This window comes from Neophocaena asiaeorientalis, unplaced genomic scaffold (genome assembly GCF_003031525.2).
Source record: "Neophocaena asiaeorientalis asiaeorientalis breed wild unplaced genomic scaffold, Neophocaena_asiaeorientalis_V1.1 scaffold217, whole genome shotgun sequence".
In the NCBI taxonomy this organism is placed as follows: domain Eukaryota; kingdom Metazoa; phylum Chordata; class Mammalia; order Artiodactyla; family Phocoenidae; genus Neophocaena; species Neophocaena asiaeorientalis.
The window spans coordinates 6640659-6657038 of record NW_020172293.1 but is presented as its reverse complement, the minus strand read 5'-3'; the positions used below and the strand labels follow the sequence as shown (position 1 = coordinate 6657038).

General features: G+C 36.4%; 1 protein-coding gene across 1 annotated transcript in view; it reads left to right on the top strand.

Annotated features, from left to right (window-relative positions):
• MALRD1 (MAM and LDL receptor class A domain containing 1) overlaps nucleotides 1–16380 on the top strand; it is a 580486-nt gene that overhangs the window by 388702 nt on the left and 175404 nt on the right. Inside the window, exon 31 of the mRNA XM_024765840.1 lies at nucleotides 8338–8466. Coding sequence (XP_024621608.1) covers nucleotides 8338–8466 — 129 coding nt within the window. The remainder of the gene's footprint in view (nucleotides 1–8337; nucleotides 8467–16380) is intronic.

Below are 16380 nucleotides of genomic sequence, written 5' to 3'. Positions count from 1 at the left end.
GCTCACAGTATATATTACATCTCAGAAATTATCTTAGGCAGTGACAGTAGTTATCCTACAGTCTATTTATCCTCTAAACAGTTTTCAAGAGTTGACAGTTTTCTTATAACCATTTTTAACTGTGAAGTTCTATAGGAATGGTTCTGCCCAATATAGTTTAAATTCATTAAATGTAATTCTTAGTCCTTAGTACTCATAGCATGTTTAGAATTCATTTTATGTTTAATTAACCACCTATTCTGATTGTAATGGTAAAGTCCAGGCAATTTTACAAATTTAAACACAGTTCAGCAAATGTTACTTAATCACCAAAAGGTCCCTGGGATCTGTGCTATGTATTAGGGATGTAGTAATGAGTACAACATAGTTCCTTCCTTTAAGGATTCTTTCCTTTTTTTTCCAGAAGAAACATGTCTAGTTTTCTGTTGTATAGTGGATGAATCCAACAGGAAATATATCAGTGTACTGTATTTCAATACCACGTGCTAGAATTGATATTATCCAGAGCACGAGCAGAGCTGGATGGATAAAAGGGACTTTGAAAGAGTAACACTTAACTTATGGCTTATGGGATTGCATATTTGAGCAGGATGAGAGGAGGAACGGGGTTTATTGGTTAAGAGTAAAGGCTGGGCTTCCCTGGTGGCGCAGTGGTTGAGGGTCCGTCTGCCGATGCAGGGGATGCGGGTTCCTGCCCCAGTCCGGGAAGATCCCACGTGCCGCGGAGTGGCTAGGCCAGTGAGCCATGGCCGCTGAGCCTGCGCGTCCGGAGCCTGTGCTCCGCAATGGGAGAGGCCACAGCAGTGAGAGGCCCGCGTACCGCAAAAAAAAAAAAAAAAAGAGTAAAGGCTGTAGTCAAAGCATGAATTCTGGCTTTGCGATGATGTAGTTGTGTGACCTTCAGTAATTTTAATAAGACAAAAAATTATAGTACCTGCTTCGTGGAGCTATCTTCGGAATTAAATGAGTTTATATATGTAACGTGCTTAAACAGGATGAGACACGCAGTCTAGTCTCCTTAAGAGTCAGAGCCACCATATTCATCAACAGAATCATCCTCATTGTATACCAGTTGTAGTAGGGGAGGCTACAGCTAGATCACAGTTCAAGTTCATTTCTTATTCAGCTTGCAGTAGTTAGCAGGTGAGCAGATTAGGGGGACCACTCTTCTCATGCATTTATTCAGGGACCCAGGCAGATCTTTAGTCTCTGGCCTTCAAGGTCCACCCTAGTGAACATCACATCGTTCCTATCCAACGGATAGAGGAAGAGAACATGACGAGCTGTGCGTGGAAGTGTGTGTGGCTTTGCCTGGAAGTGGTGAGTATCACCTCCACTCACACTCCACTGGCTAGAACTCACCCTTGTGGCCCCACCTGGTTGCATATGGTGTTGAGAAGTCAAGTGCCTGGCTGAGCAGCTGCTACCCAGCAACAACTGTCTGCTGTAGAAATTTGAAGGTATATGTTGTAAACAGCCGGCCATCTCCACCCCACGGATGAGACAGGATGAAGGCGTAAAACAAGAGTAAGGACCAAAGTAGGTGAGAAAAGATGTTATGCTTCTGTGGACCATCCACATGTGAGCATTGTGAGGTTTAGTGTGAGTCCAGAAGTAGAGAAAAATAAAGTAGGAGGCAAAAAGAGAGAAGAAAGTGCATTTTTTGGTCACGTTTAGTGTGTCTGATATGTTATAGAGAAATCCAGCGTGAAGTGTATCCTAAGCGACTAAACTCAGGAAAAGGGACAGATTAGGTTGTAGATATCAGGTCATCAACGCCCCAGATGTCAGGTAAAATCATGACAGTAAATATGATGCCCAAAGAAGAACAAAGGGTCACAGTTTGCTGCATTGGCATTAAAGACCTGGACTGGAAAAAGAACCAAGAGAGAGAAGGAAGGTTAAGCTGTGATGGAGTAGTAGGAATATGGTGGCCAGGAGCTAAAGGGATTGAGGGTCACAGAAAGGAAGACATTTTTGGTATATCAGATGCAGAAGTAAAGTCCAGAATGGAAAGGGTCAACATTTCTTTTAAAATGGTAGTTAGGAAATTACCAGAAAACGAAGCAAGGGTTCTTTTAATGGAGCATTAGGACCTGAAAAGAGATGAGGGATGGATGAGGACTTTTGAATCACTAACCCACTAAAAATGCTTCTTCAAGCGGAAAAGCATACTGGTCATTATCAAATACATCACTTCTGAATTTTGTTGTTGATTTTGCTTTATTTTCTTATTATTTCCTTTTCCTTCATTGTAAACCTTCTAAAAAGGTTTTTTGTCTAAACCTTTAAATTAATGATTTAGAAAACTAGATATTTACAATATATCCATATCTAAAAAAAGCTAAAGATAAAAATCTGAGTTGCATGTCTGAAAAGAGAGGTTGACATATATAATTTTCTTTCAGACAAGTATAGTATCAGTTTATAAAGTCACCATTTTGCTTAAAAAGCTGAAAAGTTGATCTTTAAGATATTTTCCACTTCATATACACCTTGCCTCTGTGTAGCACAAGTGGATTTGCATTTTTTTATATTTTCCTAAGCTCTTGCTATCCTCTAAGACATGGTCCAGTAACTCTGATAACACTTCGATAATTTTGGCACAAACTGAACTTTGCTGTCACTGAGCTCACGGAGGTTGCACATTCAGATGTGTTGCTCTCAGTTGTCTGATATGTGCAGTGACCTTCCTGAAACCTAGCAATCTTTCTAACATAAGATAGATTTAAACGCTCACCCTGAATATAAAATATGAAAGGTATTCATTGTTATTTTCTGGACATTTAAAAATCCTGGTCATGAGATATGTAGTCATCAGCAGTGTTGAGATTTCCTTTGATTTGCAAACTTGCCCCCATCCTATTTCGAGAACAAGAGAGCCGTCAGGTGAAATAGGCAGTTCATCTGTGAAGGAAGATTTCAGGTGTGTGATCTTTCCCAAAATATTTTTTTCTTGAGCCTATTTCGCCCCGCCCCTTTTTTTTTTTAACCCAAGTGTTATTCTTCAGATAACATTGAGTCTTCCGTATTTGCAACATGTGGCCAAATGTACTTGATAAGGAAACTGAAATGAATGGGGTTTTATAAAGGACCTGCTTCTTCTCAGTTGAGTGGTCTGGCCTCTTTTTCTAATTGGCTACATGACAAGCTGAGATGATATGCATTTTGAAAGGTCAGCACTGAATAAATGTATTAAATATTTATTAACACACCAGTGCAAACTAGGGCTACATTTTGTTGTCCTCTGACAGCAAGCCATTAAATATCTTCCATTACAGCACTAAACAGCCTGTTTTACATATAAGTTTTCACTACCGGATTATAAATTCTTTGATGATAAGAACTATCCACCATGGTGTCTGACAACTGTTCAATATGTTTCTAGGATGAATAAGTAAAGATACTAAATGGATGATGTCACTAGATTTAAAGGTATAGTACTTTGTGTGAGAGAGTGATTACCATTGTTTTCATTTAGAGATTGATAGTAAATGAGTTACCTAAGGTTACAGAGCTTTCATGAGAATGGAGGTTCAGATCAATACATTGGCCACACATATTTTGACTTTCCACTAGCAATCAATGTTTACTGTCCAGTATTACCAGCTGTAACTAGAGAGAAACTTTTACTTAGAATGATAAAACTTTTGAAGCATACCTACAATAAAAGCTATCCAAAGATGATTTATTAACAAGTTAAAACAGATAAATGACAAGGAAAATGTATATATTAACAAACAAAAAGAAACTATGTTTATGAAAAAGTTCCCTCTTCTAGCCACTACAAATATATCTTTATGTTTCTGTTTCAATGAATGCACTCAAATGTTCATATATGTTTACTTTTATAGGAACACAAGGTAAAGAAAATGATATATGCCAATTTCAGAGGGTTTCTTTTTATAATAAGGAGCATGATTTGGAAAAAATTGTTTTATGGGACTTTCTTGAGATTATTTTTAGAATTCATGATATAAGGTTTTAACAGTTTTTAAATATTAAATTTATATTGAAAATTAGACTACAGAAAAATTAACAAAATCATGTCATAGGATGTGCTTTCCACTCACTACAAACATATAAAAATATCTTTAAAAAGCACTTGTTAATACTCTAAACTGAAATTTGAAAAAGAAAAGAAAATATACCAGTTCCAGAACCAAAGAAGGGACTCAAACATAGACCATAGATGAAAGCTAACTTCCCAGGGGCTTAAAGGACTTGGGAACCTGGACATAGAAAATGGTATCTGGAGACTGGAAGTTTTAACCCTATATCAGAATAGGAGAGCTAGACATGTACCCTTGCATAAAGCCTGGTCCTTTCCAGAGAAAGCCCAGAGAAATTTGTTTTCTGTCCAGGAACTTGGAAAAAATTAAAGAAAAATAAATGAACAGAACAGGAGCTACCAGCATGAAACCAAAACCCTAAAACTTGTGCCATACCACACATAGGATAGTACATGCTGTGAGACTGAGAACTCAAAAATAACACATTAATATTAAAATTTCTAGAACCACTGAAACTTCAAGGATAATGCACGTAGCCAGTGTAAATTTATGCTGTTGGGAACACACGCTATTGGGATCATAATACAGAAAAAGGAAAGCATAAAATAAAATAGGCAGGATACTAAATAAAATAATTAAATTTCACTTCCAGAAATTATAACTGAAAATAAATATCAATGGAAAAGTTAAACAAACAGATTAGAGGCACAGTTGAAGGATAAATCATCAAATAAGCGTGAGCTTACTCACCGAAATGCAACACAGCAAGGTAAAGAGAAAAAAAAATATGAACAGAAATTGAGACATTGAAGATAGAATAAGTGAATCTAACACTTCTAATAGCAACCGCATAGCCCAGGGAGATCAGCTCCGTGCTTTGTGACCACCTAGAGGGGTGGGATAGGGAGGGTTGATCATTTTCTGTAATTGAAAAATGGCATGACTCCTCAAGTTATCATAGCATAGAAACAATGACACCCCAGTAGCAGGGGGCAACCTAGTACCCAAATTTTGGTTTCCGACAGCATTCTCCAATAAAAGGAACCAGGGGTGCTTGGAGAAATGGCTGATGGCTGATTCTAGGACTGGGCTGGGAAAAATACAAGGTAAGGCTGAAGCAACTTACGGTGTTAGAACAGAAAGCAGTGTGCAAAAAAAAAAAAGGCTGCATTGATGGTAGCATGTCAAAGGGACATAGAAGCCAACTGAAAGAGCTCCCCTTTGCCAATTTGAGCAATAAAAAAATAAAGTAGCATTGTATTATGACTCAAATTGTAAAATAAATATCCTTGAGTCCATATTGATATAAATTACTAAATAAATATATAAATGGGAGGGAAAAGACCAATCTCCCATATGTAAGAACACTAATTTATGTAGATTCTCTACCCTCAAGGAGGGAAGCATAGATCTCCTCTCCACTATGTGGTCTGCACACAGTGACTTCCTTCCAAAGAAATATTGTATTTAAAGGGATAGAAAAAAGAAAGTAACTTTAAAGTGGAGAAATATGACAAGAACTACATCAGCCAGGTAGACAAGGTCAACATGAACAGTGACAAGTTGTGTCATAGTACGTGCCCTGGTCATGATGTGATGAAATTAACACTTTACTTCTGTAGTCTTCCTCCCCTACACCCATAATCCTACCTAAATTATAAGGGGGAAAAATCAAATTCTAATAGAAATCCTACAAAATACTTGACCAGTACCGTCCAAATTGTAAAAGTTATCAAAAACAAGGAAAATCTGAGAAACTGTCACAGTGAGGAGAAGCCTAAGGAGACATGACATGGTCATGGTTATTCAGTCTCCTTCAGCCTAAGGAGCCTGAATAACACACTCTTCAGTGGGGAGGAGTCTGGCCATTGCCATCACGTCTTTTATGTCCTTCACGTGGTAATATTCTGCATGAGAAATAAAGGTGCCAAAAATGTGTGCACATGTGAAATTTACTGTCTGAAATCCCAGAGCATACTGAATATCATCCCTTGAAGGAGATGATAAAACGAGTGTGTGTCCACAAATATAACCTGTAGAATGATTATATCTAATTCTATGTCATGAATCCTGTGCACAAAGCTGTTTTAATCCAAATCCAAATTTATACGGGCAAGGATTTCTTTACTGTAAATTCTATTTCAAAGGAGAATAATGTGAGTTTTCAATGGACGTCACTTTAACTTTGGGGACGGTGTATTCAAATCCACAGTGGATTAGTCCTATATGTTCCTCGTGCTTTTAGTGGATTAAATATTTGATTCTTATGGCTACATTATTTTGCAGACATTTTCTTCTTCCTAGGATTTTTTCCATTTATCGTGTTTTAGTTTTAGGTCTTTTGGACTCTGTCAACCTTTATTTTCTAAGCTAAAATAAATATTTAGTCTGTTTCATGTGCCATATTCTGCCAGCAGGTCATCTTCAACTTGCTCTTATGAGCACCAGTGCTCTTTCCATTCTCATATCATTAACTATAGTATATGTGAGATTATCTTTCATTTCATATATTTGTTGACCAGGTTAATAGGTACTGCCTTTATCATTTTGGCTAAATGAAGAAATTGAAAATGACTAAACACATGCAAGACGTTCTCACTAAAATAATGTTCCTCTTCTATTTACCATGCTGTTTTTGCTAACAGCAGTCTGATTGACTATATTCTTGTCTTAAGGAAGATCTACTGTCCTTAGAATTGCAGTCTCTTTTTATTTTTAATCCGTGCAACCCATATACCATAGATACTCTGGTTTATACTCAGTTTATTATAATTCAAAGCATTGACTTGATTCCTCTTCATGTTTTTTCTATTCTATGTTGTTAAGGTAATAAGCCTCATTTAGAGATGGAGTCTATTTCAGTCATTTTTTTTAAACTAAAGAACCAATTATTTAGATTATAAGTCAAAACCCATATCCTCTGTGGAGTAATTTTATGACTCCACAGCCTATGGCACAGAAAAATAATCTCCAATGCATAGACTTGCATACTAAACAATGTCCACATAGTTCTCTGGGTTAACTGTAAATTCTCACTAGTGTTAATTAAAATTATGTGGCAAAGTTTCTAAATCACTCAAAGAACACGAGCTTTCATTCTTCACCTTACTGATACCCACGATCTAATAAATATTGGCTGTTCTTTTAGATGCCTTCTCTCAATCTTCGTATTGAGACTACATTTTACTGGTAAATTATTTCTGGAAATTATTGAGGTTTTAGCTATTGTATTATGGGGATGACTACGGAAAGACTCTGGAAATGCACTTTTGTGAAATCTGTAGAGTTTTACTATTTTCCTTCATGAAAATACTCCCTAACCTTGAGTAACCTACCCCCACTGCAGACACCCTATCCTGAACCCATGCTAATCGATGTAACAAAGGAATTGCTGAGCTTTATTTAATTTGTTGAATTTGATAAAGATAGTTTCAGACCTTTAACGTACATCACTTTGAAGCTATAAAATGTTATCATTAGACTTCATGTCAGTTGAAATGATATGCCAACATGTGAATTGCTTTGAAAATTCTATGTCAATTTGCTTTTCTAAGCCCCCTTTAGATGAAACCATTATGCCTTCAGTTATTATAACCAGCATTTATAAAGCACAAATTGTATATTAGGTGCTGTGTTAGGCCCAAGAAAACACAGCAAAAACTCCTGTGTCGAAGGAGCTTAGAGTCTAGGAGGACAGCCAGAAGTGTAAACAGCTCTTATACGAGGTGGTAAGCATTTAATATAGGAATAAAAGTATCCTTAGGCAGCATGAAATAGGGAGTGTCCAACCAGAGGCTTGGATGGCAAAGAGAAAGGCAAGACAAGGGTAGAGAGAGAAGTTGTTTCCTTGAGTCCTAAGGTTGAACAGACCACAAGAGGGAATGAATGGTCAGCACAGGTAAAGGAAGCAGCATTTGTGAACACGTGGTAAAATGCAGACCAAGTGGCATATTTGTGAAGCCCTCAGTCCTAGGATATAGCTTCCTGCAGGTGCTTAAGAGAAGAGTTGCAGAAAATAAGCCTGGAAAACTAAGCTGGAGCCAAAAACCAAAATATTTTTAATGCCTTGATTGGGAGTTTGGGTTTATGTAATAGATGATGGTCAGCCCTTGACTGGTTAAAAGATATTTTGGAAGTACAATCTGTGTTACTTGCTGAACAGTTCCAGGTGGGACTGAGAGATGGGGAGCTGTCTACAAGTCTACCTTGGACAACAATTAAAATCTTTAACTTATCTAATAGTGTGGGAACTAAAAGGAGTATTGCAATTTGATGAAAGTATTACCAAATGATGTTTGTGTTTGTTATTTTGTTTTCCCCCCAGTGGGAGAGACTTCTGAGATTTGCCCGGAAGCCACTGATTTCTTGTGCCACAACAAGAAGTGTATTGCATCCCACCTGGTCTGTGACTATCAACCAGACTGCTCTGATAGGTCTGATGAAGCTCGCTGTGGTAAGTGTATTTGTCTGTTCTAATGCTGCCAGTTCAGCACAGATTTTCGCTTTGTTAGCAGAGTAACTTATTGGCATTGATGACTGAGAAGAAATGTTCTTCTCATGCACCAGAGTAGATTTAGAATAGACCATACATTTTTCCAACTTCTCTATGCAAATATTTAAATGGCAGCCCTTCCATCCTTTTTACCCCCAGACTAAAAACTGCAACAAATCTATAGCAAATCATGTTACAAAAATTTCCCATCACGTCATTATATAGAACTGTGTGCAGAGTCAGGGTTAAAATTGTCAGAAACGGAACTAGCAGAGCCTACATTTCTTCATCAGTTCTCATGACTGATTCCATTCCTTTTTCCCCACAAAATGACTGATTTTATAGATGAGGTGAAAAAAGAACACTTTGAATAAATACTAGTTTAATGATTAATTTTAATAATTACATTGCCCTGGAAAAAGAGGAATACAAGAACCACTTTGGTTTTTTTATTCAAACTTTAATTCAAATGATTTTTAAATTCATGTATAAAGCCAAGTGTGTGATTTTAAAATATGAACACATATTTAAATCCAAAGAATTTTTTTTTCATATATCTTATTGATGAGCATTCATATGGAATCTTGATACCATACAGGCTGCCTGTTGCCGTTAATGTTTGCAGCGTAACAAACTACCCTAAAAGTTAGTGGCCTTAAACAAGTTTCATTTTGCTTGCAATTTTGTGGATCATTCATTCAGGAAGGAATCGGCTAGGCAGCTTGTCTCTGATCCACATGGCTCAAACTGGTACAGCTGGACCTGGAGGATCACTTCCAAGATGCCTTTATCCCCTACATGTTTGGCACATGTGTAGTCTTTGGTTTCTCTGTCTGGATCAACATGGAATCAACCTCCAGGGTAATCCCTGTGGCTTGGGCTATCACAGGTTAGTCAGACATCTTACATGGGATTGACTTTTACCATGTGTCGACTGTAAAAGAATGCACAACCTAAAAGTTAAGAAGTATGTTTTATTGGCAGACTTTCTGAGGACTTAAGCCCAGGAGGCAGCCTCTCAGATCCCTCTGAGGGGCTGCTCCCAAGAGGTAGAGGGGGAGACAGGATATACAGGAGTTTTGGGAGCCCAAACATCAAAAGATTACTGTTAATTAAAGAAAACCAGATAGCTCAAGTTAAGGAATTTAGTGCTTTTCTGTGTTTGGGAAGATGCAAGAGACTGTGTTCAGTGAAGTCATTCCTTTGCTATACACCTTAGCTATCTAGGGCCAGCATCCTGGTTCTTCCCATCCTAAATCCCCTCAGGGTGCACCTTTGCGAGGGGTGGGGGGGGCGGAGCGCTGCAGTGGGTGAGGGTTTGATGGCGGGCATCCTGTTGTTTCTAACCTGAGTTCCCTCCAGGGCGCACCATGGGGGGGTGGGAGGGGCGGGCAGTGGCTGATGTTTACTGCCGTGGCATGCAACATTCTTCATTCACAGAAAGTTCCAAGGGCAAACATTCCAAGAGTCTGAGGAAAAATAGCAAAGAGTTTGTATGACTTAGCCTCAGAAGTTCCAGAATGTCCCTCCTGGCTCTTCCTAATGGTTATTCAAATAACAAAGTCTAGCCTAGATTCAAATAGAGGAAGGGAATAGACTCCATTTCTCAGTGGGAAAATATCACACATGCACAGGGAAGGCTTACTACACAAGGCACGTTTAAGTGTTTATTTTTAGCTCAGTGTTATTTTTATTCCTCGGGATGTTTACTTCTGAAGTGTTCATTTCTCTTTCTTGCATTCGCTATTTTTTTAAATTGTGGTAAAGTATACATAAAATATACATAACATAGAATTTACTATTCTAACCTTTTTAACTGTACAGCTCAGTGGCATTAAGTATATTGGCATCGTTGTGCAGCCAACACCACAGCTTCACACTTTTGCCAGCTTGCGTAAGTGTCATCGGAAAGGTTTTTCCCTTAGAGGGCGTCCAGAACCCATATCCAGAACTTTTTTTATCTTGAAAAATTGAAACTCTGTACCAATTAAACAATAACCCTCTATTCTCCCCACCCCCAGCCCCTGACAACCACCATTCTACCTTCTGTTTCTATGCATTTGACAACTCTAGGTGCCTCATGTAAGTGGAATCACAGTGTTTGTCTTTTTGTGACTAGCTTATTTTACTTAGCATGTTATCCTCAACATTCATCCCATCTTTTAATTTTAAGTCAAGCAAAGAAGAAAGTGAAAATGATTGGCACTTTTTTAAACTGTATTTTGAATACTACAGTATTGTAATCTTAATTTCACAAAATATTTCCTTTATAATATATATATTCTCAAATGAAATTTATAATACATTAAATAATACTTTCTAGTGTTATTTCTAGCTTCTTTTAAGTGCACCAAAAATATATATTTTTTTATATTGACTGTTAGGGATTGATTTCAATGGAGTTCTAAAACAATGCTCTGAAGCATTTTGAAACCACCATTTTCCCCACAAGACATAACAAATAGAGCATTTAATAATCACCAGCAAAACATTAAAAACTTGGCCAGATTTATGAAGGCTCTAAAGAAAAAATAATTTGAATATGATGGCATTGACATACATAATCCAGTGGGGTGAGAAGGACAGCTATCACATGCATATAGAAAACTTATTACAGACAGTAAATATCTTCCTCTCATGTAAAAATGTACATACATTGAAAAGTTTATATAAAAATTATACTCTTGTGTTTATTCCTGTTCCTAGTAGGGCTAGGAACAACTTTCTAAACATTGGGTATATAAAAATGAACAAGACATTGTGTTAGGCTTCAGAAATTCACTTTCTACTGTGGAAAGAAAAAACCTAGAGGGAAAAATGCATTAAATATAATGTTCTTTGCTTTTTGAAAAGGTAGTTAGTAAATGAAAAGATTCCTGATTATTTTTTAAGTGTAACAAGTGCTATCAGGAATAAGGTTATCACAGCTTATGTGGGGAATACATATGAAGAAAAATATGTGTGTGTGTATGTACATCTGTATATGAACTATAAAAATAGACCTAAAAACATCAGAAAGAGTTACAGGTGTTTTGGTTTTTCAAATGTGAATGCTGCCCATGTTCTTTTTGCTTCACTCATTTTTCTTCTCAGAGTACCTTATATGATTCTTATTTTTTTCCCACAGCTATTTAAGGTATTGATATAAAACACACAAAGGCAGTTTTGATTATCAGAAACTGAAGTCAGTTACATATCCATGTCTGTTAGTGTTACCCATGACTCTGATGGACAACTGCAAGAAGTATTTGAATTTATTAAAATAAAAGCAATATGTTGACAAATGAAATAGTCACTTTTCTTAAAACTTCTTCATAGATTTTGTTCACCTCCAAAAGGAACATTGCACAGCACACAGAGATATACAGGTGACTTACTGATGCTGCAAATTGACTCCATCAATGTTTTATATGATGGTCTTTGGGAAATATTGGAGGCATCAGGGCTGGATTCCTGCAGGCAGAGAATCTATCGTGGATAATGGAATAAATTACAACATTTTCAAAGTCACCTTTGGAGAAATATAAGGAAACAATTGACCTTTGGGTTATTAAACTGAAGTCTTCATTTTGACTTTGACCATCATTTGTTGGGCAATTATTTAAATTTTCAGAGGCTCAATTTCCTTATCTATATAGTACATATAATAACATACGGAGTGCTTTGAGAATTAAATGAAATAATGTAAAGAATATATTTGTTCAGTCTTTCAGGATTAATGTTAGCTTCTTCCATGCCATTATTTTTATATTCTCTTGAAATTTGTCAGTCATTGTGAATGCCTTATTTACATGTCCTTTATACTTATCAGACAATAAATTCAGCTATTCCTCGTGACTAAATTCTTACCTTAGGTTATGAGCAAAGATAAAATCTTTTGCATTGCTACCTCTTGTTGCAAAAATGCATGGTTGGTAACAAATAAGATCAATTCTTTTTAAAAGAAACAGTTAAGTTAGAAAATATGCTCTTTTTTTCATGGAGGAAATTATTACCTAAAACACGTAGTAAGCGTGCCTTGTATTCTAGGCTAGGGCTGCGCAGAATGGGATGGGTACTTTCTCTCCTGCATCTTACAGTGATAAACATCATTAGTCAGTCATGTCACTCTTCCCCACTGTAGCCAGATTCTCCAAAATCCTTCTCAGTGCAGCTTTCCAAAAAGGCATTTCACAGCGAGGAGAAACTGTTTAATGGTTCTATGTTATATATCATGGTATGGCAAAATAAGGTTGCTATGTGGATGTGAGAATTAAAAATAATTAATTATGGAGCCATCTCTTTAATATAACTGAGCTGATTAATATTTATACTGACCTACAACAATATGGCTGAATATTGTACCAGTGGAAAAGTGCCAGTCGTTTAAAACAATGTTAGTAATACTTTGAATCCGTTCAAGGGATCATAATAAAGATCACAATTTGGAGAATATTTTTTCTAAAGCAATAGCCATTTTGAAAATATTGATACATATTAATCATCAAGAAATATTAATATTACAAAGTCTTCATATCATCTATCATTCAGTAATTAGTATGGAATCACGGCTTATATAATGCAGTTCAATAATAATACCTGATCACATGGAAATGTTTACAGTAGTTCAATAGTAAACAACAATTAAGGTGGCAGTGCAAAATAAAGAAGTAATAAGTTGCCAAACGAATAGTAATAACTATGATTACTGTTATAAAACACACACACAGACCCTGAGAACTGACATGATCTGGAAAGAGAAAGATAGTACAGAAGTTGGACATTCAAGAAAGAGTATTATTTGCTAGATGGAATGGAGAAGGTACATTAATTAATACACTTGTAACAGAAATTCCAACCTTGACAGGTGTAGACATCATAACAGTCCCTGCTTGTTGCCTATCCATTTCTTTTTGTTCCTTAGAAACAGAACTGCAGTTTTATCCAGGGCAACATTATGACCAGCCACAGGTACCATCTCCTCCAAACTTCTTTGTAGCCGCCCGTGAGCACTCGCCCGCCAGTGAGATATATGTGGGAATTTGGGGAATGTATCCCTTTCAAAAAGAAAAAGCACCAGAATAGGAAAACGCTTTTTTCTTCTTTCCTCTTCCCACTCCTTTCAATGCCTTGAACATTTGAATTTTTCAACGCTGGAAGGTGCAGCATCATCTTGCAACCATGAACGAGCATGAGGATGGCAAGATGACAGAAAGGAAAGGTGGAAAATGTGTGCTTCGCAACTACACATTTGAACCACAGTCACAGTGCCAACCTTAAACTTCCTGACATATTGTTAATTGAGATAAATGAATAGTAGCTGTTTAAGCTACTATTATTTGGGTTTTCAGTTACTTGAAACTAAATGCATCTCTAAGTGATACAGACAATAAGGAAAATGTATTATCTCAAATAGCAAGAAGTCCAAAAGCAAGGGAGCTCTAGAGTTGGTTAATTTAGTAACTTTTGTCATCAAACGTATAGAACTATATGCCCTCCTTCATTCTTTATGTTCTGCCATCTTCAGATAATGGATTTTCTTATAAAGTCAGCTCCCCATAGAATCTCTTTAGTCCCAAGCATTGCATCTTTGCAATGATATCCTGAGAAAGGACAAATAGGTTTTCTTCCTTTTGATTTATTTTTAAGAATAAAGAAACCTTTTCGTAGGTGTCTTTTCCTTAGTAAGTCTCATCGTCTATAAAAGCATCCCAAGACTATCTTTTTTTTTTTTTTTTTAAAACATCTTTATTGGGGTATAATTGCTTTACAATGGTGTGTTAGTTTCTGCTTTATAACAAAGTGAATCAGCTATACATATACATATGTTCCCATATGTCTTCCCTCTTGCGTCTCCCTCCCTCCCACTCTCCCCATCCCTCCCAAGACTATCTTAAACCACTCAAGACAAGGGAAGTTTGAACATCGCATCATGATTGCTTAGATAAACCATGAGCTGCCTCTGGTGTTACAGGGGGCCGTTTCACTCTTCAAACAAGTATCTGAGTGAAAGAAGGTGAATTCCTAGATAAAACTGCAGTTCTGTCCTAAACAAGAGAGGGAAGGAAGGACTGACAAATGAGCATCGAATTGCTAGAGAACATGTGCAAAAAAAGAGAGAGAGAGAGAAGTAGTTCAACATAAAAGTTGAAAAAAGTCAGTTTTATTCAAAAGAAATTTTTCTGAAAGATTTCATTGAAGTAGAGGCAGTTTTGGAGACAAGACAGATTTCAGGCTAAAAAAGCATTGCATCAACAGAAAGGTTATTGTATTCAAGGCTAGAGGTTTTGAGGGCATTTTCAAATAATGTGAACACCTGAATATTTCGAGCAAGGGAAATAACATGAGAGCAGTCTTGAAGATTAATAATGTGGTTTGGGTGTATAAGGTTGATAGGATGAAGGCTACACTAAAGAAAGAGGCTCTTAACATAAACCAGGGGCTTGAACCAATGGAGCTGGAACAGGAACTCTGGAGCTGCAAAGAAAGGAATGAACTAAACAAGTTCTCGAAGGGAGAATCTATAGGTGTTGGTGATAGATTAGATATGGAAATAAAGAATGCAGAATCAAAGATAACTTCATAGTTCGAATCTTTAGAAAAAGAGAGAAGATTCATGCTATGAAATTAATCAATAATCTCAGAGAGAAGAACCCATTTGGAGGGATAAATGATGAGTTCATTTCAGGCTTGTTGATTTTGAGATGAAATTTTGAGACAGAAATACTATAGAACCTGTGTGTGACATCATTCTAACAAACACACAATGGCTGTCTTGTTTGTAACATTGGAAGATTCCACATGTTTGCGGTTGTGTTAACTAAACACCTGGAGAACCACATTCCTCACTTTTATCCATATTATATAAGCATGGTATAAACCTATGTATAAGCATGGCATAAAAAGGATATACAGAGCCCATAAATAAGTATATAAAAACCAATGGAGCATAAGTCATGTAGAATGAATGAAAGAAATGTATATAATTAAAAACGATTCTAGTTTTTAGGGATAAGATACAATCATGCCAGAGAAGTAAAATGCTGAGATTTTATGAAAATACTCTTAGAGATCCAGAAAATTTTTCTATAAAAATATTAAAGCTTTGTTTTGCCAAATGTTTGGCATCCATTTTAACAGCAAGTTTTTCCTTGCTGACAAAGTTTCTATATATGCTAATAATAGTTTTATGTTAAGAAAAAGTTATGAACAAGAAACCATCTGGAGAAGAAACGTTAAAAATAATACAAACTTCATCTTTCTAAAAAACAAAAGTCAATGACAATCTCAGTTGATTCATACTGATTAAACCACCCAATAATTCATTCTGTCTCTATAACACAGTTTTTACAGTGAATGCTCGAAAATAATAACTGCTATGCAAAAAGAAAATTAAAGAAAAATGAAAGCAGTATCAGGGTATTATGAAGGCACTTTTCACAGATGACTAGGTAGTAGACAATCAGTTATCTAGTAATTTTTCTCATTGTGAACAACTTAGTTTTTTAATGAGTTATGAATCAATACTTTTAGAAGAGAACTTCTTTCATTATTTAGTGAGAAATAATTTAGTCACTGGCTCTGAAATGTTGTACGTGGGTGATGGGTGTGGAATGCTGAGAGGGTTTGCATCCTATATGGTTTACTACTTCTACCAAAGGCACCTTTTCTCTAGTTAAATGATTTTTCCTCTGTAATGGTCTATGCTGTTCAAACACCAGAGTGGACAGAGGGAAGGAGTTAAACATCCAGACAACTGGAGATACTGACTTATTTGACCTGAATAATCTATATTATCATAATGTTTTGTACATTGTTCATGTGTAGATACAGTTTTTTTATCTATCTAAAATGTTATTAGTCAATCCATGTAAATCCTTAATGGCTAAATGACAG